Consider the following 19,951-nt stretch of genomic DNA (forward strand, 5'->3'; position numbering starts at 1 on the left):
AAAAAGTTTACTGAGCATCTCTGTGTGCCATGCACTTTCTAGGTGTTATGGGCACAGCAGTTGGTGAAAAGAGAAAAATCCCTGGAACTTACATTCCGGAAGGAGAGATGCAAGAAATATTTTACAAACATTTGCTCTAAATTTCACTGTGATAATATGGTTACCTAGAACTTAAAATTTTACATTATTTTGGTCTTCTGATCCAATATTACCAACCATGAGTGTCATATTTTTGAACATTGAATTTTTGTTTGTTTTTTAATAAATGTGCAGAGATATGTTAGCTACATGCAGTGTGAACACTATTAGCCGTAATATTTGAAACATAATAGATGCTGGCACTGAGGTTTCATTTAAAGAAAAATTATGACAGTGCTAATGAATAATGTATACTTTTCTAGACATCTAAGTGTTTTCTAGACATCTCCCAAAAGAGGCAATTTACATTAGACTTTAGGCTAACAAAAAGTAGGATAGGACATATTTCTAGGAGAAAGGTTTGATTTTGATTAATAAATGAAAGGAAATAAGAAAGAAAAAGACATTTATCAACTCTGACCAAATTCAGGACTCTAGGCACTTCACTAATATAACAAAGCATCAAGCAGAATCCTGAGTCAGCTGAGATCTAGAGAATTTCAGTCTGTGTTTTACAAAAGTAAATGAAAGGTTCTATACATAAGAATTCATACTTAAACCAATTACCAAGATTATTTTCTACTTGCTGTTGTTTTTGTTTATTTCATTTCTACCTGCTAATTAGAATATCATCTTCATAAAAGGAGAAAAGAGTGAAATCCTAGAGTTAAGTTCATTATGGGTCAAAAATGGATTCAGAATCTGGTATCTTTTATTCCAAATTTCAGTCCTGATTTTCTTTCTTTTGATAGATCTGTAATCTCTCAAAACAGACAGAAGTGAATTGTACAGTGGGTCTTTGACCATGGAGGGATATAATACAACCTTGCAGTCCATGCTGCTTCAGTGCAGCCTGACTTCCTTGTGACCCAGCTGGCAAGAAACAGGCCAATGAAACCAGCACCCGGTGACGGGTGCCTATTAGAAGCATGTGACAGACAGGCTTCCAGAGATTAGTTTGTAGGTGTCAGGAAGAGTCTGACAAAGCTGGGCCAACAAATATTTCATGTTATTATTTATTTTGATTACATCTAATTATTTAAACTTGAGAAAGGGGAGGTTATACTGCCATTTGCTAGCAATTACATTAATAGAAAGAAATATCAGAAAAAAGTGATAAAAATGATAAACCAAAATGATAGCATATCAAATATTAAACCAAAATAATAGAAGATAGCCCTGGTTTGGTGGCTGTTGGTTAGAATGTCGTCTTGTGCACCAAAAGGTTGCAGGCTCAATTCCTAGTCAGGGCACATACATGGGTTTTGGGTTTGATCCCTGGTCAGGGTACATACTGGAGGCAACCGATTGATGTTTCTCTTTTGCATCAATGTCTCTTTTTTTTCCCCTCTCTCTCTCCCCCTTTCCTCTCTAAAAAAAAAAAGATCAATAAAAATAACATACCCTTGGGTGAGGATTAAAAAATAATAGAAGATAAATATTTAGTACCTAGACTTCAGACCAAGTTATTGCCATATGTAAAGAACATTGGAGTTGTTTCTACTAATAAAGAATAAAGTACTTACCAATATGTATAAGATATGAATAATCCTTGATGATAGTTTCTGCTCTAAAGGAATCATACTGATGATCAACTATTACTGAGTCTAAATTGACATCCTTAAATAGAAAGGAAAATGAGAAAGATTAAAAGTATTTTTTCCCAAACTTCTACAACTATACTTTAAAAATATACATTTTTATTATGTCAGAGAAAAAGGGAGGGAGAAAGATATAGAAACATCAATGAGAATCATTGATCAGCTGCCTCCTGCACACCCCCTACTAGGGATGGAGCCTGAAACCTTAGCATGTGTCCTAACCAGGAATCTAACTGGGGACCTCTTACCCTTCCCTTTTCTTCTCCTTGGGAAAAAACCACTGAGAAACACCAGCCAGGCCAAAAGAATTTTTAAAAGATGTAACATCTATACTGGATCTTAGCCAAAAATAGAAACAGAGGCATAAATACATAGAACAGACAGCTACCAGAGGGCAGGGAGAATGGGGGACTAGATGAAAGAAGATGAAGGGATTAAACAAAAAACATATACATAACACACAGACACAGATAACAGTGTGGTGACAGCCAGAGGGAGCAACAAGGGTGGGGCCTAGGCAAAGAGCTGGTGGATACAGAGGCAAAGAGAGTATGCTTGGGGCAGTGGGTGCACCACACAGTGTGCCGATGGTTTTTAATGAATTGTGTGTGCACTTGAAATCTGTATGGTTTTGTGAACCAATGTCACTCCAATCAATTCAATAAAAAACTTAAAAATGCAATACCTGACTATTTAGGCAGGGCTACGGACCTCTTTTCCCTTAGACCAGTGGTTCTCAACCTTCTGGCCCTTTAAATACAGTTCCTCATGTTGTGATGCAACCATAAAATTATTTTCGTTGCTACTTCATAACTGTAATGTTGCTACTGTTATGAATCGTAATGTAAATATCTGATATGCAGGATGGTCTTAGGCAACCCCTGTGAAAGGGTCGTTCAACCGCCAAAGGGGTCGCGACCCACAGGTTGAGAACCCTGCCTTAAACTGTCAAATAAAATTAAAAAAAAAAAATGACAGCAGCCAACACAATAGTCGTCCAGTGTGAACAAATCAAAATTATACCCATTTTTTGTTAGATTGGCAAAAAATAGCATATTTTTTTGTATGCTGCAGAATTTTAGTAGTTTGTGTGTGCAATGAAATAAAAAGGTTGAGAATTGTTGATTTACACCTTACACTGAACACATAATAACACACAGTCATCCATCCTCTGTGCCTCACTGATATTACTAAAGGCAGTAAACCCAGCTTCCTTAGGCGCTGCCCTATTGGTTTTGGAATGTGTAATGAGACAATAATGAGGGGGAGTGGAAGGCGGAACAGGCTGTGCCTGTGGCACTCCTGGCTCTGTCAGGCAGAGGCTGGTGGCTCTTATGGTCAAGTCCTGCTACAAGAGTCAGAGGGGCTCACTGGCTCAGATGTGGTTTTGCTACTACAGAAGTAGCATGGATTCTTAGAAACTCCTAGCTGCTAGAACTTGTCTTTAAATCCACATGGTTTCTCAAGTGTGGGAACCTTGTCAGTTGCTGGAGGATGTGTTTGGAAATGTTGTAAGTTGCCTGTTTATCTGATTTCCCAACTGGAATATAAGCCCAATAAAAGCCAAGTCTCTATGTATCTGGCATATTATTAGATCCCTGACATCTAAGAGAGCACTGCAAATAAAGTAGGTTCAAGAGATGGTGAATGAATTATGTCCTGAATTTTAATTTCAAGAGGGCATCTGAACCCCATTAGTGGTCTACCTATTCTAAGCCACAGCAGTAGTCTCTCCTGTCTCTCAAATCCCAATTTATGGTCACGAAATTAGTTCTCATGGTGAAGTTAAATGGGATTCTTGCTTTGCCATCCATGCTTTCAAAAAAAAAAATCATAGAAAAGCACATATAATACTTGCTAGTCTAGTTTTTTCTAAGAGGCTATAGTGTGGTTGTTAAGAGCATACACAATGGAGCTAGCCTGCCTGGGTTCAAAATGCTAGATCTGCAACTTACTATGTGATTTTAGGTAAATAATTTAATCTCTCTTTGTTTTCTTATCTGTAAAGCAGGAATGACAAAAGTATTTACCTCATTGAGGTAAATGGTGAGGGGTAAATAAGTTAATAAAAGAAAAATGCTTAGAAAAGTACCTGGCACATAGTTAACACTTATTTTTTTTTCTGATTTTAAAGATATGTTTACCTTCTGTTTAGTATATATGACAATGGTGACTAAAGAGTCTGTTTGGAACCAGTCATAGCTGTAAAATATCAAGAAAAAAATGAATTATTATATCAATAATCATGTGCATTAACATAATTAAAATAACTAAAAATCTACAGTGAGAAATATATTTTCTAGGTAAACTTTTTTCCTAAGTAATCAGTGGTCTTACCATTATATAATTGGTAATTTTTTCCAAATTTAAAATACCTATACTTCCATGTTCCAACTTGGATTAAAAAAACACAAACAGGTATTTTCGACAAGACACTTTTTATAAAAGTTACACATCTCCTTACTAAAATTTTCTTTCATCAGAACAAACAAAATACAATATGTTTTCTTAAGGAACATAACAAAATCTACATGCTTATAATAACTTTTACTCCTCCCTGTCACAAATATTATTACTCAAGAAATTAATTCATCAAGGTGGTTTATTGAGTAAACAGTAAAACTTAAGGTAAAACTAAGTCTTCTGTTTTGTAATACCTATTAATCAAACTGTTACTGTTTTGAACTTATTACCTACATATAGGCACCCATAAGTAAATCCTAGAGGAGGTATCCTTAGGACCTTAACATATATAAAATAATTTAGAAGATTGCATATGAAATAATTTAACAAATATAGGAGGATGCTGCTGATATAATATAGACCAACAACAGGGAAAAAGGCAGAAAGAGAAAAAACTACAAATAACATAAATAACTCTGAGGACATGTGAAATATCCATAGTCCATATATATGTATGGACTATGGACATTTCATATCCTATATAATAAAAGGCTAAGGTGCAAATCGACCGAATGGCTGAACGACCGTCGCTGTGATGTGCACTGACCACCAGGGGGCAGATGCCCAACGGAGGAGCCGGGCTCATGGCTGGCGAGTGCAGAAGTGATGGCAGGAGCCTCTCCCACCTCTGCAGCAGCGTTAAGGACCCCTCGGGGAATGTCCCACTGCGAGAGGGTGCAGGCTGGGCTGAGGGACCCCTCCCCCCCAGTGCACGAATGTTGTGCACTGGACTTCTAGTATTAAAAATTGTATAAAAAATTAGATATACAAAGAACAGAATAGTTCAATAAATTATGGTATGGTCATATAATGGTCATATAAAAGAATGCAGACAAAATGCTTTTATAGAATATTTAATAACATAGGAAATTGGGCATAGAATATATCATAATACTAATATTTTCAAAAGAGAATAATATTGAAGTAGTTATTATATGAATCAAACCAGGTGGAATAAACCAAATATTAAGACCATATATCTAAGGTTGGTGGTATTAACAATTGATTTTTATCATTTTCTTTTGTATTTCTCTGCATTTTCCAAGTTTTCTACCAAAAATGTATATTTTATAATAAAAAGTATTTTGATCGTTTTATTAAAGTATTGGTGTTTAAATGAATCAAACTTCAGTTATATTAAACACTCAAATTTACAGAACAGTTCATTCTCCAATAATGTCTGATAAAGAAAGTTCTTATGTCAGAGAAGCATGACTAATATAGTAAGCAATAAATCAAACCCATCGCTGTTTTATATTTTAATGTGTATATTTTGGTCTAAAACTGATTTAGCTTTGAAAGAGTAAAACAAGAAGGCATACCTTGGAGAAACCGGGCCTTCTTTGGCAAGTGCATCTGGCACTTGGCTCTTGGGAAGCATGCCTTCACAAGGAAAATAAACAAAATAGCCACAGTTCATCGAGGCAGTACTTTTCTTTATTTTAACCTTTTCAGTAAACTTCTCATGTACTACTCAATAAATGTTCATAAAGTAAAACATACCCTGTACCCAGTACCCTGTTTGTAACCCCTCCTGATCACCACCCTTCCAACGGTAATCATTATTCTTATAACATCATGATTAGATTATACATGTATTTGACCTTTCTAAAAATGGAATCATATGACATGTTCTTTTGATCTGACTTTTTTTTTTGTCCAGCATTATAGAAATTACAGTTCTTATGTCAAATAAGCATGATTGATAGCAATAAATCAAACCTGGAGCTTTCTGAGATTTTATCCATGCTGTTGAATGCCTCAGTAGTTTGTTCGTTTTTATTAATGAGTAGTATTACACTGTATAAATGTACCAAAATTTATTCATTCTCTTGTTGGGCAGTTTTCACTATTATGCAAAGTGCTGTTATAAATATTATTGTACATGTTTATTCTTAAAAAACATATATCCACATTTCTGGTAGGTATATAGGATGTGCATATGCTTAGCTTTGCTAGATACTATTACACAGTTTTCTAAAATGGTTGTACCAATTTACACTTTTCACCAAAAGTGTTTGAGGGTTCCAGTTGTTCTACAACCTCACTGACATGCGGTATTGTTTTTTTCCATTTCAGTCCTTCTTTTGGGCATACATCAACAAAACATTCTAAATGTCCATTAAAGTTGTGGTTTTCAAAGTTGTATTGGAAAACTCTGAGACATGGAAGAATTCTGTAGATACTGTAAACATGAAATATTTTCCTCCCACAACAGGAATGCACTGCTGTATCTATAAAATTTTCTTTGGGAAAAAGAGTACTACTGCTAAAAGACTTTTGAAAATCACTACACTGATTATATTATTTCTCAAACTGTGTAGGAAAGGAAAGTAATGTTTAGTTTCTGGTGAGTCTTGAAATTCTCAAATTAGAAGTCACAGTATTTATATAAAGTTAGAGTTGGGAGGTGCCTTTAAGACAAACTAGTTTAGAGGTTTTCAAGATGCTTTTTAGTCGGAAAATCTTCTGTTGAAACACAAGTTTAAGTGCAAGCCCAGGTGTCAAACAGCCATATTTTTAGGATGAGGCTGACTGAGAACCCTGAATTCAGGCCTTACTCACTTAGTGTCCGTCTCATCCCATGGAACTCTGCAGAACACACTTAATTTTCAGATAAACAAAGGAAGTCTCTGAGATGTGACAGAAGGCCAAAGATATGAAGCAATTAGCAGTGAGCCTAAAGAAGAATGCTCTACCACAAAACTACAGGTATAATAAAAGAGATAAGACTACAATAAATCAAAATATATTTTTTCTAAAATGATAAAAACAAGAAAAAACAAAATTAAGTTCTTGAGAAGCCTTAAAAGATATTTTATTAAGATATATATATATAGATATATATATATATATATATATATTTATATATATAAATAATCTTTTGGAGGCCTCTTATATAAATAAACACATCACAATCTAAGAATTTCTATAAGAAAAAACTATAAACAGAATAAAAACATTCTAAAAACTACATAGTACCATACACATATAAATTATTAGGAGAGAATAATGCCATAGGCCAAATAATACACACCTTACACATTATATCCTTGGGATAAGTTGAAGGAATCTGAGATTAATGTGGGGTGGAGTAAAATAATTAGGTAAAGCAAGTTGGACTGAATGGATATTATCCCTCTCCAAAATTCGGATTGATGGACTGATATCAAATTGAAGAGATCAAGTCTCTGGTGGAATACTATAGTAGTTTATTCTATTCAGTATTTTAAACAACTGTATGAATAAAGACTTAGAAGGCAGGCAGATCACATCTACAAATACATACAGTTACCACCAAGACTTAAATGAGCCGAACATGAGAGGCAGCTAATACAGCAAAAGTAGGTTTACAGTTGTGAGTAGGTGAAACAAAGTTTATTCTTGTATTATTACTATAATCATAACCTGCATGTATTTTTCCTTATAAGTGTAAACCTACTTTTGCTTACCCCTGCATGTATATGTGTGTGTATAACAGTCTCAGAGATCTAAGGTCTTAAGAGGTAACTGTGCTAGCCAGACCACTGGTATGTTATAGTCCATTTTTAGGGACATCTTTAACTGAGGTAGTAGTTAAATGCAATGTATCCAAAGCAGGGCAGTAAGAAAGTAAAGGTTCTGGAAGCCATATGTGGTGGGAAATGAAATGCCCAGTCCATCAGTAATTAGTCTTTAAGTGAAGGTTGTTTGTGTAGTATTACAGAAGAGCCAATCATCAGATGAAATTTAAGATCAGTGCCTCATTTATGCAGTGTTATACTATTGGATAAGCAACTTCGGTTGTTACATTGCAAACTGCATAAATTAGTCTACAGTACAGACTATTTTCTCTACTTAGAATCCTGGTGCACGGATTCATGCACCAGTGGGGTCCCTCAGCCTGGCTTGCAGGCATCAGGCCAAAACTGGCTCTCCAACATCCCCGAAGGGGTCCCAGATTGTGAGAGGGTGGTTCTTGGGTGACGCACCCCGGAATCAGCCTCCTTTCTCTCTGGTTCCAGGTACCTGAGAACCGCAGCTGCCAAGTCACCACAGCTTGGCAGCTCCTGCATTGAGCATCTGCCCCCTGGTGGTCAGTGTGCGTCTAAGCTACCAGTCGGACGGTAGGACGGTCGCTTAGGCTTTTTTTATATACAGATAACTCATGTGGCAATTTAGCTTATTAGCTGACTTTCTAAAACTTTCTTTTTCAGAGAGAAAAAACCCTATTACTACACATACATTAATATAGTTCAGTTATAATTCCAAGTCATACTGAATGTCTGAAGAAGGCACTGCTGCTGAGCCCAGCTGGAGAAGATTGGGTTAATAGGCTATGAGCATCTGTATGCAAACACTGGAGGTGACCTCACATGGCCGAGGGAGGTGACTTGTTCAGTCTTACTTCCTAATGACCACAAGTCTTCAAGCTGAGGGCAGATGAACACATGTTCAGGGATGTCATAGAGGGGACTACTATTAGAGTAATGGCTGGAATATGGGATCTATAGAGTTCTGTCAATCCTTTAAGTTTGGGGAAGTAAAGACATCATTAGCCTAAAAATATATCTGAATACCCCAGGTAATTCTGTAAAGCAATATTATATATTATCAAGTGAGTATGATTCATTTTTCACTATAAATGTATGACTTACCATTTAAGACTTTCTTTTCCTCATGATAGTCTGTACAGTGATTTAGAAAAAAAGTCAGATAAGAATATTATAATGCCAAAGAGAATATCAGTTAATATTATTGACTTAAAGATATCAGCCCTTCTTTCTTGAAGGGCTTTTTTCTAAGGTCTGAGAGATAAATAAGGGCTCATGTTTCAAACAAGTTTCAGCTCTGAAGATTGGCAGGCCATCTCTCCAGACATTTCACTGGGCTTTTTATCTACCTATTTGAGTATTTTTTCTAATATCCTGATTAACTTTTTAAGAAAACATATAAAAACCCAAGTTTTTTCCAGGTTATCATATTTTAAATTAGTCAAAAATTAACAAGAATTTATTAGATTATATTCTAGAAATGAAACGTACATATTAACAACCCAAAGGATGATACTTTATTATGTTTCTCTTTTATCTAGGTCAGTACTTAAAATTGCCACTGTTACTCCAAATTTAAATGGCCATAATGCTGAAAATATGTTGACTTTCATATGTACATAAAATGCAATTATTAGTGTTACAACCCAGAAAAAAAAATTTAACAGGTATTGTTTTTCAGGATGGCAGCCAACTCACCAATCTATATAGCTTGATCACAAGAGTTATACCATATCATCAAAATAAAACCCACAGCAAGTTGCCAGGGTTTAAAAAAATAACTGAATGACAAGCTAACACAAAATATCAAGCAGTAAATTGAAAGACATCGCTTGTTAGAGTGATAATACATTGTTTTACAGAAAAAAAAAACTTAAATCAAAGCTTTCACATTTTTTATGTTCTGATTTTCAATCAACCAGAGAATCCCATAATAACCTCCATTTCACGCACCTGTCATAAAATAATCATGTTTAAGGGGGCCAGATGACCAGCCTTTTTGTTTATTTTCACCATTTTCCAAAATAATTTCATAGCTGAAAGGAATCTTAACAACATATAGCAAATTATTATGTGATCCTCTATTTATGACTGAAAATCAGAGGTCCAGAACTTGAATGAAATCCACAGCTCTTAAGCAGCAAAGCCAAGATTAGACTCCATCTTTTCTGAAACTTAGCACCACACTTACTATAACATTGCTAGAGTTAATACTCACTGAAAACACAAAAGACCTAAAAACCATTTAGACTATAACTTAAAATGAGCTTTTATCAAATGCCAGATAAAAATCTAGTCATTATAATTTTCAAGGGACCGCTGATGTCCCTGCTTAGTCACTCTCATTCAATCAGTTTTATCTGTCTTTGCTACTGCAGTTGTGATTCTTTGTTTTATCTTAGAACAGCAGTATCACAAGTAAATCTATTTTCAGTGTACCACACAGCTGGCAGTTTGATGAATTTCATTTATCATGTAAAACAATTTGTTTTTATCTAAGAGGCTCACAGATTTTGAGAAATTGTCCAAGTAATTAGTTTCCACTGAAAAATATGTATTCACTTCTTGCTTGATCTGAATTGATTTGAATCTGTCAGAATCTTCTGGATCCTGATAAATTAGCAATTTTTCCCTGGTTCTTTTTTTAATACAAAAAGTATCAGTAGGAAAAGAACTTCTAACCAAATGATCTAAATTATCTTTAAAAACTCTATGAGTCTACTTTTGCAGCTCTTTTCAAAAACTGAGTCATAGAAATAAAAAGACAATTTTTTGGCTATTAAGCATATTTACATCTGAATCATTTTAGTCACTGACACGAGACACTTTGCTATCTGATTAGAAACCTGTTATTCTGTCTTGATAACTAATTCATCATTTGGTTGGCTCCATGGCCAAGAGAATTTATCTTTTCTCATAATGTCGTATGAACTGCATTACTCTGCTTGGAACCTCTGCTTTGTGGAGAGGTCAGGGTCATTAGGAAGGCTCGCACTGTGACCTATCAGCATCCTGCTCTTCTCTGGTAAGAGGGCTGGGTAAGCACTTTAATTGTGTGTGACCCCAATCTAGTTCACCTCTGCTGAGTGGAGCCACAGGCAGATCCCCTGGGGTGAAAAAGAAACAAAAACCCTGCTTTGCCAGTATGCTCATTCTTTTAACATATACCTGTTGATCATCATCTTAACAGGGATACTGACATAATAAGAAACTATTTGGATAAAAAGTTAGGACAATGTAAATATATAGATAGTTTACCTATACATGAATGAAGATAATTTGGAAGGATTCACAATAAAAGTAGTAATATGGTTACCTTTGTGTGTGCATGGAAGGAGAGAAGGGTAGAGGGGAGACAAGTATGATAAGAGCACTTCTCATTCTTGAATTGTGTGAATGCACTACTGACTCAAAAATTAAGTAAACCTAACTAAAAACAAAATGTCATTACATATATTCTTTTTAATTCAATGTGATAAATGCTGTAAAAGAGGTATGTAGAAGGTAATACGGGAGCCTACAGAGGGTGGGCATCTGTACTTACAAGGAATTAGAAAGACTCCACTAAGGAAGTAATATTTAGCTACATTTTAAAAGTATACATGCATTTGTCAGAAAGGCCTTGAAAAAACATTTTAGGAAGATATATACTGAGCATTTGTATCAGAATGTTTTCCATTTATCATGTAGCTACATATCTCATCTTCCCTTCTGACTCTAAAAAGGTTAATATCATGAAACCATCAGATATAAGTTTAGTCTTGTTACCAGAGATCTTAGTCACAAAGTCCAAAACATACCATCGTGTTCCCTTCACTGCTTAGCCTTGCCAGAAGACTCTTTGGCTCTCTACAATGTGTTTAACAACCATTTTGTCTCTAGACATTCTTCCATTATCTCTAAATGGAACTCCTCATAACACAACTTAGGCCTAATTCTTGATTTTGTTTCAAAAGTTATATACTCATTTCTCATATCTTATAAAATTTCATAATTTTTCTATTTCTTAACTCTCTTTACCTTTTACTTTCCTCTATTCATCATTGTAATCATCTTCTGAATCATCTTTAAATGTTATACATCTTTGAAACTTCAAGGCCCAGAATTACTCCTTATCCTAGAAGCAGTTTACCAGTAGAATTACAATAGAAACTGAATAGTTCAAATACATACTCTGAAAAAATCCCAGGATTAAACTAATATAAGAGACTCTTTAGTAGCAAAAGCAAATTAAGGTAATCTGAGATATCAAATTTGCTCATTCAATAAAGGCCATTTCATCATGGCACCCTGTCCCTTTTCCTCCACTAGTAACTGTCTAGCTTCCCCCAACATAAGCCTCTGAGCTTGTGTTTTGTCCACCCACTTAAGCCCTGAACTGTCCCCATTTTACCAATGAGGAAACTGATGCTCTTAGGAAAAAGAACACTGACTCTTGAGAAGCTGAACTTCCAGTCCATCCAATGCTGTCTTGTTTACATACCAACTTCACAGACATGTGCCACTAATACTATAATTTTTTAAGGATAAAAAACTAATTCATATATGAGGGTTTCTCTACTTCAACACTATAAAAACTGGGGGCTGGATAAATCTTTATTGTGGGACTCTATCCTGTGCGTTATAGGGTACTTAGCCGCATCCCGAACCTCTCCTCTAACCACTAGAATGCCAGGAGCATTTAGCTTAGTTGTGGCAACCAAAATGTCTCCAGACATAGCCAACTATCTCCCAGGATCAAAATCAACCCCAGTTAAAAACCACTGGCATATGCAAAAGAAAACTGACTATGTAAAAATGGATAATTAAATAACTAAAGCCGTTGGAAATGTACATATACAAACAAGCCTCAGCATCCTCACTTTTAAACTGAGGGTGTTAGAGCAGCTCTAAGTCCCTCTTCCACATCTTAACTATTCTCTGGATCCATGGTTCTAAGTGACTTATAGTCATTAACTGCTTGAGAGTGGGGTGAAAACTAAAACATAAAGTATTAGAAATCATGATAAAGCAATGAGAAATTAAAGAAGAAACATTCCTGAGACCGTACTATGCCACTGGAAAATATGAGATTTTAGAAATGTGACTTATGGTGAATTTTTTAAAAGTACATTTATGATCTAGAATGGCACTGTCCAAAAGAAATACAATGCAAGCCACAGTATAATTTCTAATTGTCTAACAGCAACATGAGCAACGTAAAAATAAATGGGTTAAATTAATTTTAATAATATATCTACTTAATATACTATATCTAGAATATTATCATTTCAACATGTAATCAATATAAAAATGATGAGATATTTTACACTTTTTTTCATACTTAAAGTCTTAAAATGCAGTGTATACTTTATACTTTCAGCACATCTCAATTTGGACTAAGCATATTTTGAGTGCTAGATAGCCACATGGGGCTAGTTAGTGGCTACCATGACAGAAATGGACTAGAATAAGGGCAAAGAGTAAGAACATTTTCATCTCTGACAGAGAATGTAAAGAAATTATCAGCAACTACAGCTTACCTTTTCAAAGTTTCTTTTTATTCTTTATTGATATCTTTCTAAAGCATAAACCATAATATTTTTTAAAACAATGAAATATAAAAATCACACTGTTAGCTTAATAAGGATCCACTAGTATTATCCTATATAATAAAAGGGTAATATGCAAATTGACCGAATGGCAGAACGACTGGTTGCTATGATGTGCACTGACCACCAGGGGGCAGATGCTTAATGCAGGAGCTGCCCCCTGATGGTCAGCGCACTCCCACAGGAGGAGCACTGCTCAGCCACAAGCTGGGCTGACTGCTGGCGAGCTCAGTGGCCCACCTTCGTGGCAGCACTAAGGATGTCTGACTGCGGAGCGGGCCTAAGCTGGCAGTTGGACATCCCCCAAGGACTCCCAGGCTGTGCAGGCCAGGCTGAGGGACCACCCCCTCGCCCCTGAGTGCACGAATGTTGTGCACTGGGCCTCTAGTGCTTTATATTCTGACTCTGCTGGCTTTTCTGTTTCCTTCCTAGATTACCAGGCATTTCACCACTGCCACACTAGAAACAACCAGATAAAATGAAAACTACACTGCCCAACTGTGCGAGTGCCCACAAAATGCCAATTCTGGATGCCCCTGCATTGATGTCTGGCAGGTGACCCCACCTAAATGATGGTGTCAGGGGTCTGGTATTGAGAGAAGTCCATATATAAAATTCCTCTTCAATATATCCACCGTCTCCCCACCCCCACCCCACCTCCACAAATCCTCATCTCAGCAAGTCTCTTTCCACCTACTATTCCCACTTTATCTCTTTTCACTCTCTGTTCCCACTTCATGTTTTCATTCTCTATTTCTATTTAATCTAGTTTCATCCTCTAGTCTCACTTCACCTCTGTTTTCATCCTCTGTTCTTACTGCATCCAGGAGTTCTGATTATAAAGTGAACACATGCCCTGGGTTGTCAGAGTCAATTTACCACGTTATCCCAGCATAATTACTAACAGAATCAAACCTGCCCCAGTTTGGACAGTTACACAGTTAACCCATCTAATAATAGTCTCTGTCCATAGGTGTCAGGCCAGTAGAGATCAGTGATGAATAATCCCTGACTACAGAGGAAAGGTTAGTCATTGTTTTATTCTAAAGAAGAACTAAAGTAAAACCTTTATAGCAGCCGTGAAAATAAGAACAATATAGTGATTTATTTAAATCTATTTGTTGAAATCCAAGTTAAAAAAAGTACATGTGTGTCACATATCAATGCCAGCTTAGCACTGGCACCACATACCTTTGGGAACAGCAGGTTTCACTGCCATCCTGCCGACCAGGCATTCTTTCAGCATGGATTCATAATTGACCCAACGATGAACCTGGTATGGGATAGAAATGACAGAAAAGCAACATGACTAACTCCATGAGATGCTCTGATTTTATTCTAAACAAAACTAAAACATTTTTACACTGCTCTGAAAAATGAAGAAGCAGATTATTTGCCAATAAGGGAGTGATGGAAAGGTAGCATACATAGGGTAACAATGTTCTCAACGTGTTGTCCATAGACCCCTGGAGGTTCCTGATGCCCTTTCAGATATCCATGAGGTCTCGATTAGTTTCAAAATATACAAAAAATTGCCTTTTTCATTATGTTAACATTGGCACTAATGTCAAAACTGCAATGGTGGATAAAGCAGCTTTCATCTTAGCATAAATTAAGGTAGCATAAATCATTATATTCTTCACCAGACCCGTGGTTTCATTTAACATCTTTCAGGAAGTAGAAAATATTATTAAATTTCTTAAATCTCAACCCTTGAGTACAAATCTTTTCTATATTCCGTGTGACAAAATGGAAGTCCTCAAAAGCACTTCTACTGCAAGGTAAGATGGTGACCCTGCAGAAAATCCCTTAGGCAATTGTTTGATTTGCAAACTGAAGTGAGTTTTCTTCTTGAAAGGCTGTTCCTGGCTTAGGAGAAAAAGAATGACCTATAAACAAGCTTTTATTCAGGCGAGCATCTGATAGACATTTTCTTGAAAAGGAACACAGTAAGACTGTCACTTAAGGAAAATGAATTAGGGTATTTGTTGCCAGACTTATAGTGGGAATTTAATTTAAACAACTTTTCTGAAGGGTACCTTCCCAATATACATACAATAAAAGCCTCAAAGTATGCATCTCTTTCATTAATTTTAAATTTACTTGAGAAAATATTTGCATTTGTCTATATACACAAAGATACAAGTGCCAGGATACTCATCACAGCACTATTTATATCATCAAAATATTGGAAACATCCTAAAAGTCCAATTGTAAAAGACCAGTATAGGAAAATTATAATATTATTTGATAAAATACTATATAATCACCAAAATAATCAGGTCAAAGACTTCTGATGTCAGAATCTTTATGTATGTTCCTGAGAAAATAAGTATACACTAAAATAGAAAATATGTAAAGAAAATATATCCTATCTAATAATAGAGAAACATGGTAATTAGCCGTACCTCCGCTACCCTTCCCATTGGCTAATCAGGGTGATATGCATATTAACTGCCAACCAAGATGGCGGCCGGCAGCCAGGCAGCTGGAAGCAAACAGGAGGCTTGCTTGCTTCAGTGACGGAGGAAGCCAACATTCCCAGCCTGCCGCTGCCGGCCTCTGAGCTTACAGTTTAAGAAATATTGTTACAAATATAGAAGCTAAAAAAAACCCCAGAAACCTGCTTTCAGCCAGCCGGGCCTCAGAGCTGGAGTTGAAACAGTGTTTCGATTATAGAACCCAAACAAACCAGATACCTGCTTTCAGCAGCCAAGGTCTCAGAGCTGGAGCCGAGCCTCAGAGAGAAAGCTGGCTCTCAGTTCCAGTGACAGCCATAGAAGATAAATAAATCCAAGAATAAAAAAAAAAAAGAAAAAAAGGAGAGGTTTGGAGTTTCAGTTGCCCGCCAGCCTGAAAACGGCCCTCAGCCCCTCACCCAGACTGGCCAGTCACCCCAGTGGGGACCCCCACCCTGAAGAGGGTGTGACCAGTTGCAAACAGCCATCATCCCCTCACCCAGGCTGGCCAGGCACCCCAGTGGGGACCCCCATCCTGAAGGGGGTGTGACCAGCTGGAAACAGCCATCATCCCCTCATCCAGGCTGGCCAGGCACCCAAGTGGGACCCCCACCCTGATCCAGGACACCCTTCAGGGCAAATCAGCCGGCCCCCACCCGTGCACCAGGCCTCTATCCTATATAATAAAAGGGTAATATGCCTCCCAGCACCGGAATCAGCGGAGCAGCGAGGCCTCCCGGCACCGGGATCAGCGGAGCAGTGAGGCCTCCTAGCACCAGGATCAGCGGAGCAGCGAGGCCTCCTAGCACCAGGATCAGTGGAGCAGTGAGGCCTCACTGCCCCTGTGTCAAGCGGAGCTGCGAGGCCTCCCAGCACCGGGATCAGCGGAGCCACAAGGCCTCCCAGCACTGGGATCAGTGGAGCCGCGAGGCCTCCTGGCCCCTGGAGCAGCGTGACAGGGGGCAGAGCCCAAACCCCCTGATCACCCTGCGGCTCTGTGTGTGACAGGGGGCGGGGCCACAACCTTCCTATCCGCCCTGCTCTGTTCATGACAGGGGAAGGCGCCCCAATCCCCTGATCGGCCCTGCTCTGTGCCTGATAGGGGGAGCTCTCCAACCCCCTGATCAGCCCTGCTCTGTGTGTGACAGGGTGCGGCGCCCCAACCCCCCCATGGGCCCTGCTCTGTGTGTGACGGGGTGGAGCCGCAACCTCCCCATCGGCCCTGCCCTGAGTGTGACGGGGGGAGCTCCCCAACCCCCTGATCGGCCCTGCTCTGTGTGTGACAGGGTACGGAGCCCCAACCCCCCTGATGGGCTCTGCTCTGTGCCAGACAGGGGGCAGCGCCCCAACCCCCTGATCGGCCCTGCTCTGTGCGTGACAGGGGGTGGTGCGGCAACCTCCCCATCGACCCTGCCTTGAGTGTGACAGGGGGCGGCGCCCCAACCCCCCAATCGGCCCTGCTCTGAGCCCGACCAGGGGCTGCACCTAGGGACTGGGCCTGCCCTCTGCCACCCGGGAGCGGGCCTAAGCCAGCACGTCGTTATCTCCCGAGGGGTCCCAGACTGTGAGAGGGCACAAGTGAGGCTAAGGGACACCCCCCACCCCCGCCAGTGCACAAATTTTTGTGCACCGGGCCTCTAGTGTAATTATAAATAGACACTCATTTATTAACATAAATTAAAATTTCATTTACCAACTATTTTTGGAGCATCCAATAATGTGTAGAGCACTATCTCTGCTTTCCTCTCATCATCACTGCCTCCCATAAGTCAGTCATAATCATTATCAAAATTGATCAAAACTGAGTAAACAACTGCCAACAGAGGCAATAAGCACTTAAGAGCAGACGGCTAGTTCAGCCAGTGTGCTTCAGCGGTTGAGCATCGACCCATGCACCAAGAGGTCGCCAGTCCTGGTCAGGGCACATGCCCAGGTTGTAAGCTTGATCCCCCGTGGGGGGCGTGCAGGAGACAGCTGATCCATGTTTCTCTCTCATTGATATTTCTATCTCTCTCCCTCTCCTTCCCTCTCTCTCTAAAAATTAGTAAGAACATATTTTTAAAAATTGTTTTTATAAAAGAGTAGATTCCTAGACACAGATTTGAAATCATCTTTAAAAGTTTAGTAAAATAACTCAAAGGCAACCTAAATGAACTGTTGTTACTTATATCTGAAATTTATGCAACTATTTTATTTTTTTCCTACAACTATCACACTGCTAAATCTCTGAGTACTTTTCCATTGTAATACTATGATAACTTTCAGTATCTTACCTGATCAAAAAGGTCTGTTCCATCTGAGCCTGCTGCTTTCATTAATTCATCTTCTCCACCAGGATGATACTCCATATATGGGCTAACATTGTAAACAAACCCTGTGTCAAAGCAAGGAGAAATAATATCCTAAATGAACTTCTTAAAACTTGTACAAATTACAAATATAATTTCCAATAAATCTTTCAAAATACATCCTATTTATTATGCTCAAGTATTAAGAATATAAAGGGTCTGAGATTTCACCATACTTAGAAGCTAGTAAGTTAGCCTGAAATTTCATGGGTCCTATAAGAAAACATGAGACTACTAGGTCATAGACATAGGACAGTTTAATACTCACATCACTACCTGCAGCTAGAATAGCAGCATGTGCACAGTCCCCTAAACCCCAATTCCCAATTCCCCTCTTCTATGTGAAGAGGGCCAGATAACACCTGTATACTCAATGTGTTGCAGAACAGGAAAGAAACTCTGAGCTTAGGAAACTTGAATCTTTGTAATGAATGGGCAGTAAGTGTGCCTGCCCTTTGTTCTGGAGGGAGACAATACTATACTTAGCAGTAAGCAAACATGTTAGAGGAAGACACTAACTCTACTACTATTCAAGGTTGTTAGCCATGCAAACATCCCTGAAAAGACTGTCCAGAGCAAAGACAGTCATGCCTCTGCTTTCAAGAAAGATCTCTCTTCCCTCTCCTCTCCCTTCTCTGTCCCCTTCTCCCCCCTCTCTCTTCTCTCTCTCCCTCCCTCATATTTCCACTATATCATCTTCTACTGCCCTGGTTGAAGAATCTGATGAAAAAAAGAATTGAACTCTCATCCACGTGTCTGATCATCTCAGGAAAGGCAGAGCAATGTGACTGGGCCACTTAGGCATGCTCTATGAAATCAAGTATAATTCTTTTCTGCAGCTGCCCAAGGAACAAAGATTCTTTTCTTGTTTAGAACTTAATAATACTTTATCTTCCCAAAATATTCATTTCATTTAGTCATATCTTTAACTATAGTTTTATCTTTTCAGAAAAAGGAATAGAGACCAGCTCAATTAATAGCCTTACCAGGGAAGTGAGTTGCTTTTTAATCCTTTACGTGAAAACCAGATACAATAATAGGCAAATGCAGCCCTACAGACACCTAACAAGTGCAATGAGAACAACTGGTTGTCTTATATCTAGGACTTGTCCCTCCTATATGATGACTCTCTGGAATTTAAATAACCCTGGATAACTTAAAATGTTCATTCTATATAATAATCTTGGAAGAAAAGAAAAATTTGGATTTCAGACCCAAGAAAATAACTACAGTTTTTCTACCAATTTAATTTTAGAAAATAACCAACCAGTCAGGATGTCTTCATAGAATTGCTCAAATGCAATTTAGGCAACAAAAAGAAGTAAATTCGCAAAATCTCCCAGCAGTCCTCAAAATAAGTCTAAAAAAAAAAAAAAGAACTGGTGGAGTCCTTCCTTTCTCCTGCTGTCCACCTTTCCAAAATCCAAAGACCACAAATGTTGGAGGTAAGGATTAGGATCAAGATTATTCCCAACAGACTTTTTAAAACAGAGAACCCCCTTCCAAACAAAAGAATTCTGAACGTTCTCTGCCACCAAACCTTGACTAGAGTTCGAGTTCTCAGGAACATGGTATCTGCAACACATGATCATCTAACCTTCTGGGACAGAGTTTCATGTGCTTCAGCAACCAGCAGGAGGATAACAGGTAGCTTTACTATCTACCAATGATTAGCATATAAAGGCTGCAATGTCCCACATGTGTTCTCTGCTTCCTAAACTCTTTAGACTGACACTTATCCTTTCATAATCTTCCTTTCCTTTCTGATAGACTAAGACACAAACCTAAAGAACTTCCCATCCTCTTCAAAAGGACAAA

The 19,951-nt window shown here is 38.1% G+C and overlaps 1 protein-coding gene across 7 annotated transcripts in view; it reads right to left on the reverse strand.

The window, feature by feature from the left end:
- LOC102442215 (cytochrome b5 reductase 4) overlaps positions 1 to 19,951 on the reverse strand; it is a 76,483-nt gene that overhangs the window by 35,504 nt on the left and 21,028 nt on the right. For 6 of the 7 annotated variants that reach the window (XR_002827044.1, XM_006106055.3, XM_023746899.1 and 3 more), the window contains exons 3-8: positions 18,059 to 18,159; positions 14,518 to 14,599; positions 8,840 to 8,869; positions 5,525 to 5,585; positions 3,884 to 3,941; positions 1,665 to 1,758 (exon numbers count right to left, since the gene is read on the reverse strand). Coding sequence is in view for 6 of the 7 variants with exons in the window: in XM_006106055.3 (XP_006106117.1) it covers positions 1,665 to 1,758; positions 3,884 to 3,941; positions 5,525 to 5,585; positions 8,840 to 8,869; positions 14,518 to 14,599; positions 18,059 to 18,159 (426 nt within the window). In the remaining variant the exon portion in view is untranslated. The remainder of the gene's footprint in view (positions 1 to 1,664; positions 1,759 to 3,883; positions 3,942 to 5,524; positions 5,586 to 8,839; positions 8,870 to 14,517; positions 14,600 to 18,058; positions 18,160 to 19,951) is intronic. The other variant, XM_014448075.2, reaches the window with a different exon arrangement.

Source organism: Myotis lucifugus, unplaced genomic scaffold (assembly GCF_000147115.1).
Source record: "Myotis lucifugus unplaced genomic scaffold, Myoluc2.0 scaffold_754, whole genome shotgun sequence".
Classification (NCBI taxonomy): domain Eukaryota; kingdom Metazoa; phylum Chordata; class Mammalia; order Chiroptera; family Vespertilionidae; genus Myotis; species Myotis lucifugus.